The sequence below is a fragment of the Entelurus aequoreus genome, linkage group LG03 (assembly GCF_033978785.1).
Source record: "Entelurus aequoreus isolate RoL-2023_Sb linkage group LG03, RoL_Eaeq_v1.1, whole genome shotgun sequence".
NCBI classification, from domain to species: Eukaryota; Metazoa; Chordata; class Actinopteri; order Syngnathiformes; family Syngnathidae; genus Entelurus; species Entelurus aequoreus.
In genome coordinates, this window is record NC_084733.1 from 93,740,432 (window position 1) to 93,762,670 (window position 22,239).

At 41.1% G+C, this 22,239-nt stretch overlaps 1 protein-coding gene across 3 annotated transcripts in view; it reads left to right on the plus strand.

Moving 5' to 3' along the window:
- Positions 1-22,239, plus strand: part of rev3l (REV3 like, DNA directed polymerase zeta catalytic subunit) — a 115,228-nt gene that overhangs the window by 78,756 nt on the left and 14,233 nt on the right. For all 3 annotated transcript variants that reach the window (XM_062043278.1, XM_062043279.1, XM_062043280.1), the window contains exons 23-27: positions 749-993; positions 5,403-5,511; positions 10,425-10,631; positions 10,721-10,830; positions 17,168-17,282. In XM_062043278.1, the coding sequence (XP_061899262.1) occupies positions 749-993; positions 5,403-5,511; positions 10,425-10,631; positions 10,721-10,830; positions 17,168-17,282 (786 nt within the window). The remainder of the gene's footprint in view (positions 1-748; positions 994-5,402; positions 5,512-10,424; positions 10,632-10,720; positions 10,831-17,167; positions 17,283-22,239) is intronic.

Genomic DNA, 22,239 nt, shown 5'->3' on the forward strand with positions numbered 1-22,239 from the left:
AACCATCCAGACTGTTATCGACGCAAAGTGTAAAAGGCAGCATGTGTGATGGTATGGGGGTGTATTAGTGGCCAAGACATGGGTAACTTACACATCTGTGAAGGCACCATTAATGCTGAAAGGTACATACAGCTTTTGGAGCAACATATGTTGTTATCATGGACGCCCCTGCTTATTTTAGTAAGACCAAGCCAAGCCACATTCAGCACGTGTTACAACAGCGTGGCTTCGTAAAAAAAAAGAGTGCGGGTACTTTCCTGGCCCGCCTGCAGTCCAGACCTGTCTCCCATGGAAAATGTGTGGAGCATTATGAAGCCTAAAATACGACAACGGAGACCCCGGACTGTTGAACCACTGAAGCTGTACATAAAACAAAAATGGGAAAGAATTCAAACTTTCAAAGCTTCAACAATTAGTTTCCTCAGTTCCCAATCGTTTACTGAGTGTTGTTAAAAGGAAAGGCCATGTAACACAGTGGTGAACATGCCCTTTCCCAACTACTTTGGCACGTGTTGCAGCCATGACATTATAAGTTAATTATTTGCAAAAAAAAAAAAAAAAAGTTTATGAGTTTGAACATGAAATATGTTGTCTTTGTAGCATATTCAACTGAATATGGCTTGAAAAGGATTTGCAAATCATTGTATTCCGTTTATATTTACATCTAACACCATTTCCCAACTCATGGAAACGGGGTTTGTATTATGGATCTAAGCATGTACTAAGAAGTGTCTTGGTGTCCCTGCAGTACCGTGTAGAGTCCATGATGCTGCGTGTGGCCAAGCCCCTCAACTACATCCCGGTGACGCCCAGCGTGCAGCAGCGGGCCCAGCAGAGGGCACCTCAATGTGTGCCCCTGATCATGGAGCCAGAATCCCGCTTTTACAGCAACTCTGTGGTGGTTCTGGACTTCCAGTCGCTTTATCCCTCCATCGTCATCGCCTACAACTACTGCTACTCCACCTGCCTGGGTCACATGGACAGCTTGGGAACGTAAGTCTTGGTTTTTTTAACTGCTGCATTGGTAAACCACGCCTCAGGGAGTGTGTGGCACACTCACTGGCTGTATTGACACTGCACTGATCCTGTGTTGGTGTTTCATCCGCTGCATTCAAACCAAAATCACTCCATTAGACCTGCAAAGAAAAATGGGGATACAAGCCACACCCACTCATTTTTAGAAGAAAAAAATATTGTACCATATATTAGCCGCACCGAGCTATACGTTGTGAAATGAGTTATTTACACAGAAATATTTTACGAGTGCTTATTTACATACTTTAATTGTTTCCAAACGGGGCCTGTAACCGGGCAGTAAAACGGCTGATCAAACAAAACAGAAGTCATCGCCATGGACCCACCAGCTGCGCAAGCTAGCTCTCCAATCGGCTAAACAGACTCAATTACTCCACGGTGACGTTTTCATGAATTTACGAAGCTGGAACAATAAAAAGAATAATGCAATTGTAAGTTAATAATTGTCAGGTTCAAACACTGATGACATCTATTAAACAAGACAAGAGGCAATGAATTAAACAGAGACAGAATTCAACTTGGACTCAATTGAGGAGACACGCCTGGACACACCATAAGTACCTTATCTTCACCATACCTGGTTGTCCAAATTAGGCATAATAATGTGTTAATTCCACGACTGCATATATCGGTTGATATCGGTATCGGTTGATATCGGTAATTAAAGAGTTGGACAATATCAGATATCGGCAAAAAGCCATTATCGGACATCCCTAGTCGCTACATCTGTAAGTGCAAGTTAAAGCTCTACTATCCAAAGCGAAAGCCATTTATCAACAACACCCAGAAACGCCGCCGGCTTCTCTGGGCCCGAGATCATCTAAGATGGACTCACGCAAAGTGTAAAAGTGTTCTGCGGTCGGACGAGTCCACATTTACGAAGCTGTAACAATAAAAAGAATAATGCAATTGTGAGTTAATAATTGTCAGGTTCAAACACTGATGACATCTATTAAACAAGACAAGAGGCAATGAATTAAACAGAGACAGAATTCAACTTGGACTCAATTGAGGAGACACGCTTGGACACACTACCCTTGCACAGTATCTCAGCACGCTCTGACGAAAAAGGTTTACGTGTCCTCCTTTATTTGGACACTTCCTGTTTACACAACATCTGCTTCCAAAGGAATGCGGGGTATGTAAACAGCTCTTGTTTTTGGTCACATTGAAAACAAAAGAAGAAGATGCCTCGGGCTTGAGGTTAGTCCTGGATTCAGCTTGGGCAGGTCTTGGATGACAATAGATAACCCCCTCCCGTCTCATCCCGTCGTACACAATGGAATTTTCCAAGCCTTTGCTTGGTGCAACAAAGACAGCCTCTTGTCTGTTCATTGGGAACTCAGAACGGAAAGTTTTTTTTATCATTTAAATACAATTTTTTCCGACATAATACTAACAAAGACACTCGTAAACATGTTAGCATATCAGCTAATGCTAACAACGCTGGCTTCGTTACATTACAATAGCACGTACAAATATGCAGGAAAACACTCCTACAGACATCACCCATGGGATGAATTGTTTTAGTTATATTGTAAAACTTACAAACGTTGCTTGGAGTGATAAATGAGGAATCCATACGAGTAGAAACGCTATGGACAGCTTGGCGAGCACGCTCCAACAACCTCTCTCCTCCCGGTTTGCTGCTTATACAGAGTGACAGGTGATTAGATAACAAGGCCCAGGTGGGCCATCTACGCACCTGTCGCTGACTTCGAGGCCGGCCCTGGCACACCCCTGCTTCACTGCAGGCCCGCAGGCCACGCCCCCCCTCCACACATGGCTAACTAGTTAGCAGCGAACATCCATCCACAGTGTTTTAGCTACTTCTAAATCACTAATCCTGGCCTCCATGGCGACAAATAAAGTATGTTTCTTACAAGTAGCGTTATCACTGGAGGACGAGGAATAGCTAAACATGCTTCACTACACAGCGTAAGATACAATAGCTCACCGCCGTCACAATTAGGGATGTCCCATAATGGCTTTTTGCCGATATCTGATATTGTCCAACTCTTTAATTACCGATACCGATATCAACCGATATATGCAGTCGTGGAATTAACACATTATTATGCCTAATTTGGACAACCAGGTATGGTGAAGATAAGGTACTTTTTAAAAATAATTAGTAAAATAAGATAAATAAATTAAAAACATTTTCTTGAATAAAAAAGAAAGTACAACAATATAAAAACAGTTACATAGAAACTAGTAATGAATGAAAATGAGTAAAATGAAGTGTTAAAGGTTAGTACTATTAGTGGAGCAGCAGCACGCACAATCATGTGTGCTTACGGACTGTATCCCTTGCAGACTGTATTGATATATATTGATATATCATGTAGGAAGCAGAATATTAATAACAGAAATAAATGGGGGGAGGGAGGTTTTTTGGGTTGGTGCACTAATTGTAAGTGTATCTTGTGTTTTTTATGTGGATTTAATAAAAAAAAATTAAAAAAAAAAAACGATACTGATAATAAAAAAAAACGATACCGATAATTTCCGATATTACATTTTAACGCATCGGCAGGCCGATATTATCGGACATCTCTAGTCACAATGTAAACAAATGCCATGGGTGGATCTATACCTGACATCCACTGTAATGATACCAAGTACAAGAGCGTATCTCGTCGATACTACTACGATTACATCAATATTTTTTTATATTTCATCGTTTTAAAAAAAAAAGTATATTATTACAAAGTCAGTAAATATGTCCCTGGACACATGAGGACTTTGAATATGACCAATGTATGATCCTGTAACTACTTGGTATCAGATCCATACCTAAATGTGTGGTATCATCCAAAACTCATGTCAAGTATCAAAGAAGAGAAGAATAAGTGATTATTACATTTGAACAGAAGTGTAGATAGAACATGTTCAAACAGAAAATAAGCAGATATTAACAGTAAATGAACAAGTAGATTAATAATCAATTTTTTACAGTTTGTCCCTCATAATGTGTACAAAATAATAGGTGTATAAATGACACAATATGTTACTGCATTCGACTAATTAGGAGTCTTTGTTTGTTTACTTACTACTAAAAGACAAGTTGTCTATTTTATTGAAGGACTAAATGACAATAATAAACATATGTTTCATGTACACTAACATTTGTTGTTACAATAAAGACAATAATGACGTTTTTTGTGGTCCCCTTTATTTAGAAAAGTATCGAAAAGCATGGAAATACATTTTGGTTTAGGTACCAAAATATTGGTATGGTGACAACTAGGGATGTCCGATAATATTATCGGCCGATAAATGCGTTAAAATGTAATATCGGAAATTATCGGTATCGGTTTTTTTTTATCTGTATCGGTTTTTTTTTGTTTTGTTTTTTTGTTTTTTTTTATTAAATCCACATAAAAAACACAAGATACACTTACAATTAGTGCACCAACCCAAAAAACCTCCCTCCCCCCATTTCTTTCTGTTATCAATATTCTGCTTCCTACATTATATATCAATATATATCAATACAGTCTGCAAGGGATACAGTCCGTAAGCACACATGATTGTGCGTGCTGCTGCTCCACTAATAGTACTAACCTTTAACACTTCATTTTACTCATTTTCATTCATTACTAGTCTCTATGTAACTGTTTTTATATTGTTGTACTTTCTTTTTTATTCAAGAAAATGTTTTTAATTTAGTTATCTTATTTTATTATTATTTTTAAAAAGTACCTTATCTTCACCATACATGGTTGTCCAAATTAGGCATAATAATGTGTTAATTCCACGACTGCATATATCGGTTGATATCGGTATCGGTTGATATCGGTATCGGTAATTAAAGAGTTGGACAATATCGGAATATCGGCAAAAAGCCATTATCGGACATCCCTAGTCGCTACATCTGTAAGTGCAAGTTAAAGCTCTACTATCCAAAGCGAAAGCCATTTATCAACAACACCCAGAAACGCCGCCGGCTTCTCTGGGCCCGAGATCATCTAAGATGGACTCACGCAAAGTGGAAAAGTGTTCTGTGGTCTGACGAGTCCACGTTTCAAATAGTTTTTGGAAATATTCGACATCGTGTCATCCAGACTGTTATCGACAAATGTAAAGTGCGTAACAAATGCAATTCATTATTATTATTTATTATAAATTAGGCATAATAATGTGTTAATTCCACGACTGCATATATCGGTTGATATCGGTATCGGTAATTAAAGAGTTGGACAATATCGGATATCGGCAAAAAGCCATTATCGGACATCCCTAGTGACAACACTAGTTCAGACACCCTTGTCTTAGCGTTATGAAACACCTCACTAGTATCCCTGACAACAAAGATGTGTGAGTCTGCTGAAGATGAAGAATATTCCTGGTTTCTATTCCAGCACGGACGAGTTCAAGTTCGGCTGCACCTCCCTGCGGGTTCCCCCGGAGCTCCTCTACCAGCTCCGTAATGATGTCACCGTGTCACCCAACGGCGTCGCCTACGTCAAGGTATGACCACGGCCCTACGGCTGACTTCACTCCTTCACACTGGAAGTTAAGGAAGATCTTTCAATTTAGAGTAAATGCAGTTTTTTTATGGTTTGGTGTTATCATTTCAAAATGGATGCATTGTAAGGATGTGAGTGTCTGCAGGTGCAAACTGCTCCATAGATGTTTGATATCTTCTTTAAAGGCCTACTGAAAGCCACTACTAGCGACCACGCAGTCTGATAGTTTATATATCAATGATGACATCTTAACATTGCAACACATGCCAATACGGCCGGGTTAACTTATAAAGGGACATTTTAAAATTCCCGGGAAATATCCAACTGAAACATCGCGGTATGATGACGTATGCGCGTGACGAAGTCCGAGTAACGGAAGTTATGGTACCCCGTAGAATCCTATACAAAAAGCTCTGTTTTCATTTCATAATTCCACAGTATTCTGGACATCTTTTGCAATTTGTTTAATGAACAATGAAGGCTGCAAAGAAGACAGTTGTAGGTGGGATCTGTGTATTAGCAGCGGACTACAGCAACACAACCAGGAGGACTTTGTTGGAGCGCTAGCCGCGCTAGCCATTATTTGCACATTTACTCAGGTCTTTTGCGGGAGACATAAGAAAACTACCGTATTTTCTGTATAATTAAGCCACACCCACTAAATTGTAGTGTTTTTTTCCCCATATATATTAGCCTCACTGGACTACAAGTCGCAAATATATATGCAAAATGAATATTTACACATATAAATGTTTATTTACCGGATTTTTTTGCATAATTAAGCCACACCCACTAAATTGTAATGTTTTTTTCCCCCATATATTATCCTCACTGGACTACAAGTTGCAAATATATATGCAAAATGAATATTTACACATGTAAATGTTTATTTACCGAAATTTTTTGCATAATTAAGCCACACCCACTAAATTGTAATGTTTTTTTCCCCCATATATTAGCCTCACTGGACTACAAGTCGCAGATATATTTGCAAAATGAATATTTACGCATGTAAATGTTTATTTACCGGATTTTTGTTGCATAATTAAGCCACACCCACTAAATTGTAATGTTTTTTCCCCCATATATTAGCCTCACTCGACTACAAGTCGCAAATATATATGCAAAATGAATATTAACACATGTAAATGTTTATTTACCGGATTTTCTGTATAATTAAGCCACACCCACTAAATTGTAATGTTTTTTTCCCCCATATATTAGCCTCACTGGACTACAAGTCGCAGATATATTTGCAAAATGAATATTTACGCATGTAAATGTTTATTTACCGGATTTTTGTTGCATAATTAAGCCACACCCACTAAATTGTAATGTTTTTTCCCCCATATATTAGCCTCACTCGACTACAAGTCGCAAATATATATGCAAAATGAATATTTACACATGTAAATGTTTATTTACCGGATTTTCTGTATAATTAAGCCACACCCACTAAATTGTAATGTTTTTTTCCCCCATATATTAGCCTCACTGGACTACAAGTCGCAGATATATTTGCAAAATGAATATTTACGCATGTAAATGTTTATTTACCGGATTTTTGTTGCATAATTAAGCCACACCCACTAAATTGTAATGTTTTTTCCCCCATATATTAGCCTCACTCGACTACAAGTCGCAAATATATATGCAAAATGAATATTTACACATGTAAATGTTTATTTACCGGATTTTCTGTATAATTAAGCCACACCCACTAAATTGTAATGTTTTTTTCCCCCATATATTAGCCTCACTGGACTACAAGTCGCAAATATATATGCAAAATGAATATTAACACATGTAAATGTTTATTTACCGGATTTTTTTGCATAATTAAGCCACACCCACTAAATTGTAATGTTTTTCCTCCCATATATTAGCCTCACTGGACTACAAGTCACAAATATATATGCAAAATGAATATTTACACATGTAAATGTTTATTTACTGAAATTTTTTGCATAATTACGCCACACCCACTAAATTGTAAAGTTTTTTCCCCCATATATTAGCCTCACTCGACTACAAGTCGCAGATATATATGCAAAATGAATATTAACACATGTAAATGTTTATTTACCGGATTTTTTTTGCATAATTAAGCCACACCCACTAAATTGTAATATTTTTTCCCCCATATATTAGCCTCACTGGACTACAAGTCGCAAATATATATGCAAAATGAATATTTACACATGTAAATGTTTATTTACCGCATTTTATGTATAATTAAGCCACACCCACTAAATTGTAATGTTTTTTCCTCCATATATTAGCCTCACTCGACTACAAGTCGCAGATATATTTGCAAAATGAATATTTACTAGAGATGTCCGATAATATCGGTCTGCCGATGTTATCAGCCAATAAATGCTTTAAATGTAATATCGGAAATTATCGGTATCGTTTTTTTTTATTATCAGTATCGTTTTTTTGTTTGTTTGTTTTTTTTTTTTAATTAAATCCACATAAAAAACACAAGATACACTTACAATTAGTGCACCAAGCCAAAAAATCTCCCTCCCCCATTTACACTCATTCACACAAAAGGGTTGTTTCTTTCTGTTATTAATATTCTGCTTCCTACATTATATATCAATATATATCAATACAGTCTGCAAGGGATACAGTCCGTAAGCACACATGATTGTGCGTGCTGCTGCTCCACTAATAGTACTAACCTTTAACTCTTCATTTTACTCATTTTCATTCATTACTAGTTTCTATGTAACTGATTTTATATTGTTTTACTTTCTTTTTTATTCAAGAAAATGTTTTTAATTTATTTATCTTATTTTATTTGATTAATTTTTTTAAAAAGTACCTTATCTTCACCATACCTGGTTGTCCAAATTAGGCATAATAATGTGTTAATTCCACGACTGTATATATCGGTTGATATCGGTATCGGTTGATATCGGTATCGGTAATTAAAGAGTTGGACAATATCGGCATATCGGATATCGGCAAAAAGCCATTATCGGACATCCCTAATATTTACACATGTAAATGTTTATTTACATACAATACCTTAATTGTTTCCAAACGGTGCGTGTAACAGGGCAGTAAAATGGCTGATCAAACAAAACAGAAGTCACGCTCATGGACCCAATAAACAGACTCAATAACTTCCACGGTGACGTTTTTGGTGAATTTACTGAGGAATTTGTGAAAGTGAAAACAAAACAAAAAGAATGTAAGTTAATAATACTAACAGACACTTGTAAACGTGTTAGCATATTATGTAATGCTAGCGTCATTACATTACGATAGCACGTGAAAATATGCATGGAAACACTCCTACAGACATCACACATGGGACACTTTAGTAAATAAATAGTTTTAGTTGTATTGTAAAACTTACAAAGCTTGCTTGGAGTGATGGATGGAGAATCCATACAAGTAGACACGCTATGGATGGCTGGAAGACTGAATGGCACTCTACTTCCTGTTGAAGACACTAAATTGAAGGCAAAGTCGTCCAAAAGATGGCGCCATAACACAAACGTTAAAAACACGTTTTTAGTGTATTTGCTGGTTTAGTTGTTTTTATAACTGTATTATGTCCTTTAGCAGAGAAAAATCCATAAATTAGCCGCAGGGTTCAAAGTGTAGGAAAAAGGTAATTTTAGTAGTACTAAGCTTCCATTTTCCTTTTAATACACTTTACAAGAAATACATTGGCGGCTAACTCCCTAGCTTGCTAGCTTTCTGACACTCTTATTTTGTTAGCGCAGGCAGGATGAAGCAGGGCTTTTATTGTGAAGACAGGAACTGTGCGGTCGGTCTTTAGGCTTTTGACGGGAGCTCCGGTTGAAATAAAAAGTGTTTCTGGCCTCCCTGTCGGTCGTTTTTATCTTAATGATGATGTGGCAGCAGCCAGTGTCATCTCACAATAATAATAACTACAATAATAGATTTTATTTGTAAGAGCACTTTACATTGAGCAAACAACCTCCAAGTGCTACAGTGCATTTAAAACAACAACAACACTAGAACCACAAATAGCTGCCCCTAACAAGTAAAATAAATAGTAAAAAAAAAATAAAAACTAGAACCGCCAAATAGCTAGAACTAGCACACATATAGCTAAAAAAAAGAAGGCATTTTTAAAAAGAAGGGTTTTTAAGCCTTTTTTAAAAGCATCCACAGTCTGTGGTGCCCTCAGGTGGTCAGGGAGAGCGTTCCACAGTCTGTGGTGCAAAGATAAGACCTTCTGGAGGAAAGTTCTGTGGTCAGTTGAAACAAAAATGGAGCTGTTTGGCCACAATACCCAGCGATATGTTTGGAGGAGAAAAGGTGAGGCCTTTAATCCCAGGAACACCATCCCTACCGTCAAGCATGGTGGTGGTAGTATTATGCTCTGGCCCTGTTTTGCTGCCAATGGAACTGCTGCTTTAAATGGGACAATGAAAAAGGAGGATTAGCTCCAAATTGTTCAGGACAAGCTAAAATCCTCAGCCCTCACCAGGACTGTACTTAGGTTCTCAGTATGTTCCTGCTCCAAGTCACCAGGACTGTACTTAGGTTCTCTGTATGTTCCTGCTCCAAGTCACCAGGACTGTACTTAGGTTCTCTGTATGTTCCTGCTCCAAGTCACCAGGACTGTACTTAGGTTCTCAGTATGTTCCTGCTCCAAGTCACCAGGACTGTACTTAGGTTCTCAGTATGTTCCTGCTCCAAGTCACCAGGACTGTACTTAGGTTCTCTGTATGTTCCTGCTCCAAGTCACCAGGACTGTACTTAGGTTCTCAGTATGTTCCTGCTCCAAGTCACCAGGACTGTACTTAGGTTCTCAGTATGTTCCTGCTCCAAGTCACCAGTAAATGTGCAAGCAATGTCTGGTTTGGCTTAAGTGGACGGGAGTCAGCGGCATGTGGACTTAAAGGTGTTCCTGGGTGTGTGCAGGCCTCGGTGCGTAAAGGTGTCCTTCCCAGCATGCTAGAAGAGATCCTGCAGACCCGCATCATGGTGAAGAAGTCCATGAAGGCCTACAAGCAGGACAAAGCGCTCATGAAGCTGCTGGACGCCCGTCAGCTGGGACTCAAACTCATCGCCAACGTCACCTTCGGCTACACCGCCGCCAACTACTCGGGGCGCATGCCCTGCGTGGAGGTGAGGTCCACACCACTCTGTGTGACGTTGTACACCTCACCTGCTTGTGTTGCTCTCCAGGTGGGTGACAGTATTGTGTTGCTCTCCAGGTGGGTGACAGTATTGTCCACAAAGCCAGGGAGACGCTGGAGGGAGCCATCAAGCTGCTCAATGACACCAAGAAGTGGGGAGCGCGTGTTGTCTATGGAGACACTGACAGGTGTGTGTGTGTGTGTGTGTGTGTGTGTGTGTGTGTGTGTGTGTGTGTGTGTGTGTGTGTGTGTGTGTGTGTGTGTGTGTGTGTGTGTGTGTGTGTGTGTGTGTGTGTGTGTGTGTGTGTGTGTGTGTGTGTGTGTGTGTGTGTGTGTGTGTGTGTGTGTGTGTGTGTGTGTGTGTGTGTGTGTGTTGTCTATTGTTGCGTTTGACCAGATGTTCCCCCAAGTGGGATGTAAAACGCTGGTCAGTCCCAAGTTCCTTAATGACATATAAACTGAACTCAAAAGGTACCACCAAGCATAGAATAGGTATTTTGTAATTTATTGTCAAATATTTGAGAATAGAGACCAGCCTCGAACAACACATCCAAATGCGTAGCCCAAGTTGATCTGGCATTCCAAAGGAAAAAGCAACTCTTTTCACACAAAGAAAGCCCCCATTCCCCCCCCCCCCCCCCCCCCCCCCTCCTCTCAACACTGATAAGAAGAGAGACTTGGGGGTTGTGTTCACATTCCTGATGGTTTACGACCCTGTCTAAACAGGCAATCAGAAGACAAAGAGAAACTAGTATACAGAGTATACATGGAAAAATATGAGCTGATTCAAACATGATTATGAATAAAGAAATAGCTCTTAAACATATGCATTATCCACAATCCCCCTTCAGATCTTATCCAAAAGATCTCTCCTATGAGAGCAACACCTCTAAAGCACGCCCTACATTAAAGTAGGTGCTGTTTTGGTTTTCGAGCAAGCCATCGATAAACAATCAAACCATAGTTACATGGGAGAGAGAAGGAGGGAGTCAACGTCAATGTCGTCATTGTCAGGGAAGGAAACTAACGGTCCCTGAAAGTCAGCACTATGCTTGACCCCCTTCAGTGACATAGCAAGCCCAGGACCAGGGTGGGGTTGACCTTTGACAGCTCTAACAATGATGCGGGTGCATAGAGACCTAGCACAAGGGGCAATAAAGCATCCGCATGAGGTTATGACGGCCAAGAAAACTCCAATGGAGACCAGGGCCGACTTAATTAGGTCAGACCACCTGCCAAAGGTGTTATGAAGCCAATCTTTAAAGGGGTCAGAGACACCGGAAACTTCAGTAAGTTCTTAGGCTCTGAGGCCTTCTAAGGCGCTCTGGACCGAGCCATCGGGGGCAGCATTGTTAGGAATGAAGGTACAGCATTGGTCACCAAACATTGCACACACACACCTTCTTCCTTGGCTAGGATGCGGTCAAGGGCTATGCGGTTCTGGATGGCCATGAGGGAGGTCGGGGCAGGTTGTTCAGCAAGTCCCTCAACGGCGTCACGAGTCAGGTTGGTCAGTCTCAACAGATTATAAAAAACATAGTTAATGCGTTCTACATTTTTAGTAGCAGTCACAGGGAAAATAGCACCAATGATAGGAAGGTTCTCGAAACCTGCACAGGATTCACACCACAATTTGTGTTGTGAGGGGACCCCTCTTGGTTGTCCAATTGCATCAAAGTAAACACCATCAGGGTTTCTCATCAGATCAAAGGAGCCCTTTACACTCCTTCGAGATAAAACATGGCGGCGTCGGCGAGAAGTTAGAGAGGCCGCTGAGACAGGAGTTACAAGGGGAGTTAATTTGGGACTCACTAGGGTGAGTGGGGTCACCAGTCTAACCATAGCACAGAGCCCTACGGATAATGTTGGGATTCTAATGTACAATCTGTGCTCCCCACAATACCAGAATAAGTCAGCTCGTGCCCAAGGGCCTATCCTAGAGCCATCTATCAGTGTGGTGCACCAGGAAGGGTTAATGTCACCCAATTTGTTGGGGGACGAAGAGGGTCCTTTGAATTGAAAACACGTGTAATTCAGCTTTTGGGCCACAAATGGAAGAAGTCGGGTGGAATTGTCAACAGAAGGGTACACATGTCAGTCAACTTAAAAGGGGCGGGGTAAGTGTGGGAAAAGGACGTCCAGCGGAACAAGCAACACAGTCACCCAGGTTTTGGCTCTTAGCCATGCTAGTCATCCACCTGAGCCATAGGTTGCCTGCACCTGCTCCTAAGGTCAAAGCTACCAGGCCTTCGGTGGTGATGTCATTAGCACGCACAGATGTGAGAGCCTTTGAAACACCACCAAGGTGGGGTGGTACTTTAGGTGCTACAGAGGGTGTAGAGGTAGTTAACGCCCTCTCAAGGACATTAATTTTAATAATTCCTTTAGAGTCTGTATCAGTCAGGTCAACCCCCAAAACAACATAAAAGGGACGATGGGCACCACTTACCAGAGTATGTTGTCTGCATCCGACACCAATGGTTCAGGGTTGAGTCGTTACAAATATAGAGGTTATTACCACGGTAATAGCTATTGTGTCCCCCGTAATTAATCACACTGCACAGGTCAAAAAAATAAGTCTTGCTGTCCCCCCTAACCCAGTCTATTTCAAGTCCGCCGTATGTTCTAAGACACTTGTCAGTCACTGTTGTCGGGAAGGAAGGACTGAGGCACAAGAACAGTAGAACAAGCATAAACACCAATCCGTCAGGAAATACTACTGGGCGTAACATCCTGCCTTTCGTCTATCAAAATCAGAGTAATTCAGGTAACGAAACGGGGATAAACATCAAACTTTTCACTTAATATAACGACACAGATAGTTATGCTGAAAACAAGCAAGAGAAATTGGATAACTTCGAGTATAAAGGCTGGTCTCAAATAAGGATATACAATATAGAAGAGGAAAAGAGTAATCTAGGTAGAAAATCTATCTCTCAGCGTCGTCTTCTGGGCTGTAGGATTATGTGTGTGTAATTAAAGCCTCGCTCTTCTATGACCTAGAGGGGGAGAGGTTACTAGCACAATCACCCCTTATGTGTGTTACTTCGTTAACACACACACTAAAAATGAGTCGTTTTCTGCTCCCGTTCTTCTTCAGCTGCCTCAGGCTCAAAAGGCGCTGCTGGGGGGTCGAGTGGGGCAGATGTAGTGGCGATGTCAGCAATGACATCCGCTGGTAATCTGTCAGGTTCTTCAGCAGGAGTGTAGAGGGAGAGGTGGTACCAGGTGTCCCCTTTTCCAGCTAGTCGAAGGGCGTGAGACGTCCGTTCCACGACCTTGAAGGGACCACCTGGGCTCCGTCCACTTGCGTTTGATGACCTAGATCTTGACCCTCTCAGCGGGCGGAAGGGAATCTGGAGTGGCGGGCTGTCATCCTCGTATCTGTACAGAAGAACTGGCACACAAATTCTGCATTTTTTGTGTAAAATACCATTTTGGTTTTACGCTGAGTCCTCCTTCCATGGGGGGCTGCTGGTCCTGTGAATGGCTGACCTGTATGCAGCTCATAGGGTGAAAAACTCAAAGGGCGGTAAAACAGTTTTATTCACGGACCTTCGAATGATCATTAACGCTAATTGCAACATGTCAATCCAATTAAATTTGGTCTGTGCACAGATTTTAGCCAATTAGTTTTTAATGTTCTGGTCCATCCTTTCAACCTTACCTTGGGACTCAGGATGGTACCCCAAACCTGTGTTCTAGTCCGAAAGCCTTTTCGACCAAGGCTAAGTGAGTAATTTTTAAAAAAAATTTTTAATGGTTGCCGTTGTCTGACCTAATGTTTTTGGGGAAACCATGTCGGGGTACTAGGTCATTCACAAGTCATTTAATTACTGATATTGTATCCTCTTTTGAGGTTGTTGTTGCTTCCGGCCAACCACTGTGATTGTCAACACAAGTCAGTATGTACCTTTTCCCTTGTACCGTATTGATCATATCAGTGAAATCAAAGACTATACATGGTTCACCCTCACCTCCTCCCTATTCTAAATTTGATCTACTAAAGTACTATCGATGTGTAAAATCGTTATTTTCAAATTAAAATTAGTTATAACTTCTTACCCACGGGAAAAACGTTAAAACTATGGAATGTGTCAGAGTCGGATGATTGTCGATTTTGTTCCAAGGAGTCTGTATCTACCCTCACTCACCCCCTTCTGTTTCTGAAAAAAGGACTGTGTTAGTAATACTATCACTTTCAGAAACATCTAAGAAAAAGGTCAACTAATAGCCAAGTAGCAGAGGACAAGTCATGTTTGAGGTCAATGATAGTCTCTTTAGCCTCTGTGGTCCACTGGGGGGTGTTGTTAGGGTAGGGGACCCCTTAGCAATATCACAAATAACTCAAACTCAACTAAACCCTAACTTTTATGTAACTTATTCAATATGGTGAAAGTAACAACATATGCTCATATTTATATTGTCACAAATACAAGAAAAATACTACCCTTATGGCGGATGCTTTAGCAATAGTATTTTGAAATTTTACCACACCTGGTGGCCCCAATAATTGATTAAGTCAAGCTCATGTTGTAGAAAGTCGAATGATGCGGACACGTTTGTTACTGAATACTTTCTATCAGACTTCTGCCATGGCAACTTTGTGTATGTAATGAGCAACTATAATTATTTGATATGCTTAAATGTGTAATGTGTCGTTTTAGCTCAGCTGTTGTGTAGCTGCTAGCTCCTCGTAGCCTACAGGTGTCTAAAGTGCAGCCCATAGTTATGTGTTTAACACAACTATGTGCTAAACCTAAACAATTGAAAATGTGGTATTTGGGTGTCGGTGTAATGTTTGGCAGCTACGCCGTGTCTTATCATTGCACCTAAGTTCTTTGGTTTTGTAGGCGAGACGGAGAGCAAGGGAACAATGTGGGACACTATTGTGTCCATCTTATACCATGCTAGTTGTTTCAAAGATAGGTCAACATGAGCAACCACACCTTGAGTTCCAACATATATAAATATACAAAGGAGTCAAAGGTCTCCTGGTTCGAGTGTCTAACTGGTGATCATAACATATGGCGAGTCGGGTGGCAGAACACACGGAAGCATCTCAGCCAGTCAGGGTTTTCACTGTTAGAGCAGTTGGATGTCAGCCATTCCTGTTGTTTCAGGCTGTGGTAGGAGCCTTGGTAGTGGTGTCGCAGCTTGGTGGTTGAGCCGTCAGGTAACACCAGGAATGTTCCTTCTGTGCGATTTGAATGTCAGGGTACAGTCTGTAAAGGAGGTCATTACCAATTAGGCAGGGTGTGTGCAGGTCAATCACGAAGGGGTGCTTTAGTGTGTGTCCAGCAATCTGAACCGGAAGTGGTTTGGTGACAGGCAACCTTCTTGTGACCCCAGCGAAGCCTTCGACCTTTAAAGAGGAAGCACACAGTTTCTTTGGTACCTCTGCATTCAGAATCGAATGGGTGGCGCCAGTGTCAATCACAAACTGATAACATTGTCCGTTGACACTCATGTCCAGCAGGGGGCCAGTCTGTATCTCCTGCTGGGGCTCCTGCTGTGGGCGTCCTTTGCCACGCCGGTATAATGTTTGTTTGCCGGCAAACCGGTACCTTTCCTGTTCAGAAATATTCGGACATTCTCGAGCCCAGTGACCAGGCTGGTCACAGGTAAAACAGTTTCTTCCGGTAGTTGCAACTTGATGCTCTTGTTTAGTGTGGCACAGTTGGTTGATCCTTGCTGTAAGTGTGCCTCTCCAAGGTGTTGTTCTGCACCATGAACCAGAGGTGCTGATATGCAGGACTTGCAGGACTTGGTCTTCACGGATGTTAAGTGGTTTACATGTGGTGGTTTAGTTTAGCTAAGTTTATGTTCAACTTAACTGTGGTACTTTAGTTGACAACATTGACGCAGGTCAACTGCCAGCGTCGCGTTCTCCTCTGCTTGTTGTCAAAGTAGCTAGCATTCATGCTATCCTCGAAGTGCTGTTCTGAAGGGAAATTGGCCGCCTCTCATCATGATCACAGACAGTGTGACAGTGAGGGCGTCTTCCAAGTTAAGCCCTAACCTGGATGTGATTCATCTTCAATTATGTTTGATAACGCGATCATTTATTTGTAACAATCAAAGTTGACGGCCCTAGTTTGAATTCAAATGAACTATCTTCTGTCGTCCTTTCAACGTCACAAACATGTAGACAAAGACAAAAGATGGAGGCGTACAACAACAAGGACTCTTTGTGTCACGTTCAAACACCGATGACATCTATTAGACAAGACAAGAAGCAAAGGAGGAGACCGCCTGTGTGCCTGCACCCTCGCACGGCGTCACCACACCGCTCTGATGAGGGAGTTCCATGCCTCCTCTTTTATTTGGGCCTTTTCTGACTACATAGCATTACATGACATCATGCAGCTGCTTCTAAGGGGAGGTGGTCATAAACAGCTGTTGCACGCGGTCATTTTTACAAGCCTTTTGCTTGATGAGATGAAAGACAGCTTTTGTCTTCTGAAATCATGGGAACACAAAAGCTGTGCGATGACTTCTGTACAATTACTTTGTGTTTTGCAGCATGTTCGTGTTGTTGAAAGGTGCCACCAAGGAACAAGCCTTCAAGATTGGTCAGGAGATGGCTGAGGCCGTGACTGCAACCAACCCCAAACCTGTCAAGCTCAAATTTGAGAAGGTATGTCGTCACAGACACACAATACACACCTACATACATACACTACTACAGGTACACACACCTACATACATACACTACTACAGGTACACACACCTACATACATACACTACTACAGGTACACACACCTACATACATACACTACTACAGGTACACACACCTACATACATACACTACTACAGGTACACACACCTACATACATACACTACTACAGGTACACACACCTACATACATACACTACTACAGGTACACACACCTACATACATACACTACTACAGGTACACACACCTACATACATACACTACAGGTACACACACCTACATACATACACTACTACAGGTACACACACCTACATACATACACTACTACAGGTACACACACCTACATACATACACTACTACAGGTACACACACCTACATACATACACTACTACAGGTACACACACCTACATACATACACTACTACAGGTACACACACCTACATACATACACTACTACAGGTACACACACCTACATACATACACTACTACAGGTACACACACCTACATACATACACTACTACAGGTACACACACCTACATACATACACTACTACAGGTACACACACCTACATACATACACTACTACAGGTACACACACCTACATACATACACTACTACAGGTACACACACCTACATACATACACTACTACAGGTACACACACCTACACACCTACACTACTACAGGTACACACACCTACATACATACACTACTACAGGTACACACACCTACATACATACACTACTACAGGTACACACACCTACATACATACACTACTACAGGTACACACACCTACATACATACACTACTACAGGTACACACACCTACACACATACACTACTACAGGTACACACACCTACACACATACACTACTACAGGTACACACACCTACATACATACACTACTACAGGTACACACACCTACATACATACACTACTACAGGTACACACACCTATATACATACACTACTACAGGTACACACACCTACATACATACACTACTACAGGTACACACACCTATATACATACACTACTACAGGTACACACACCTACATACATACACTACTACAGGTACACACACCTACATACATACACTACTACAGGTACACACACCTACACACATACACTACTACAGGTACACACACCTACACACATACACTACTACAGGTACACACACCTACATACATACACTACTACAGGTACACACACCTACATACATACACTACTACAGGTACACACACCTATATACATACACTACTACAGGTACACACACCTACATACATACACTACTACAGGTACACACACCTATATACATACACTACTACAGGTACACACACCTATATACATACACTACTACAGGTACACACACCTACATACATACACTACTACAGGTACACACACCTACATACATACACTACTACAGGTACACACACCTACATACATACACTACTACAGGTACACACACCTACATACATACACTACTACAGGTACACACACCTACATACATACACTACTACAGGTACACACACCTACATACATACACTACTACAGGTACACACACCTACATACATACACTACAGGTACACACACCTACATACATACACTACTACAGGTACACACACCTACATACATACACTACTACAGGTACACACACCTACACACCTACACTACTACAGGTACACACACCTACATACATACACTACTACAGGTACACACACCTACATACATACACTACTACAGGTACACACACCTACATACATACACTACTACAGGTACACACACCTACATACATACACTACTACAGGTACACACACCTACACACATACACTACTACAGGTACACACACCTACATACATACACTACTACAGGTACACACACCTACATACATACACTACAGGTACACACACCTACATACATACACTACTACAGGTACACACACCTACATACATACACTACTACAGGTACACACACCTACATACATACACTACTACAGGTACACACACCTACATACATACACTACTACAGGTACACACACCTACATACATACACTACTACAGGTACACACACCTACATACATACACTACAGGTACACACACCTACATACATACACTACTACAGGTACACACACCTACATACATACACTACTACAGGTACACACACCTACACACCTACACTACTACAGGTACACACACCTACATACATACACTACTACAGGTACACACACCTACATACATACACTACTACAGGTACACACACCTACATACATACACTACTACAGGTACACACACCTACATACATACACTACTACAGGTACACACACCTACACACATACACTACTACAGGTACACACACCTACATACATACACTACAGGTACACACACCTACATACATACACTACTACAGGTACACACACCTACATACATACACTACTACAGGTACACACACCTACATACATACACTACTACAGGTACACACACCTACATACATACACTACTACAGGTACACACACCTACATACATACACTACTACAGGTACACACACCTACATACATACACTACTACAGGTACACACACCTACACACCTACACTACTACAGGTACACACACCTACATACATACACTACTACAGGTACACACACCTACACACCTACACTACTACAGGTACACACACCTACATACATACACTACTACAGGTACACACACCTACATACATACACTACTACAGGTACACACACCTACATACATACACTACTACAGGTACACACACCTACATACATACACTACTACAGGTACACACACCTACAACACATACACTACTACAGGTACACACACCTACATACATACACTACTACAGGTACACACACCTACATACATACACTACAGGTACACACACCTACATACATACACTACTACAGGTACACACACCTACATACATACACTACTACAGGTACACACACCTACATACATACACTACTACAGGTACACACACCTACATACATACACTACTACAGGTACACACACCTACATACATACACTACTACAGGTACACACACCTACATACATACACTACTACAGGTACACACACCTACATACATACACTACTACAGGTACACACACCTACATACATACACTACTACAGGTACACACACCTACATACATACACTACTACAGGTACACACACCTACATACATACACTACTACAGGTACACACACCTACATACATACACTACTACAGGTACACACACCTACATACATACACTACTACAGGTACACACACCTACATACATACACTACTACAGGTACACACACCTACATACATACACTACTACAGGTACACACACCTACATACATACACTACTACAGGTACACACACCTACATACATACACTACTACAGGTACACACACCTACATACATACACTACTACAGGTACACACACCTACATACATACACTACTACAGGTACACACACCTACATACATACACTACTACAGGTACACACACCTACATACATACACTACTACAGGTACACACACCTACATACATACACTACTACAGGTACACACACCTACATACATACACTACTACAGGTACACACACCTACATACATACACTACTACAGGTACACACACCTACATACATACACTACTACAGGTACACACACCTACATACATACACTACTACAGGTACACACACCTACATACATACACTACTACAGGTACACACACCTACATACATACACTACTACAGGTACACACACCTACATACATACACTACAGGTACACACACCTACATACATACACTACTACAGGTACACACACCTACATACATACACTACTACAGGTACACACACCTACATACATACACTACTACAGGTACACACACCTACATACATACACTACTACAGGTACACACACCTACATACATACACTACTACAGGTACACACACCTACATACATACACTACTACAGGTACACACACCTACATACATACACTACTACAGGTACACACACCTACATACATACACTACTACAGGTACACACACCTACATACATACACTACTACAGGTACACACACCTACATACATACACTACTACAGGTACACACACCTACATACATACACTACTACAGGTACACACACCTACATACATACACTACTACAGGTACACACACCTACATACATACACTACTACAGGTACACACACCTACATACATACACTACTACAGGTACACACACCTACATACATACACTACTACAGGTACACACACCTACATACATACACTACTACAGGTACACACACCTACATACATACACTACTACAGGTACACACACCTACATACATACACTACTACAGGTACACACACCTACATACCTACACTACTACAGGTACACACACCTACATACATACACTACTACAGGTACACACACCTACATACATACACTACTACAGGTACACACACCTACATACATACACTACTACAGGTACACACACCTACATACATACACTACTACAGGTACACACACCTACATACATACACTACTACAGGTACACACACCTACATACATACACTACTACAGGTACACACACCTACATACATACACTACTACAGGTACACACACCTACATACATACACTACTACAGGTACACACACCTAACATACACTACTACAGGTACACACACCTACATACATACACTACTACAGGTACACACACCTACATACATACACTACTACAGGTACACACACCTACATACATACACTACTACAGGTACACACACCTACATACATACAACTACTACAGGTACACACACCTACATACATACAACTACAGGTACACACACCTACATACATACACTACTACAGGTACACACACCTACATAACAATACACTACTACAGGTACACACACCTACATACATACACTACTACAG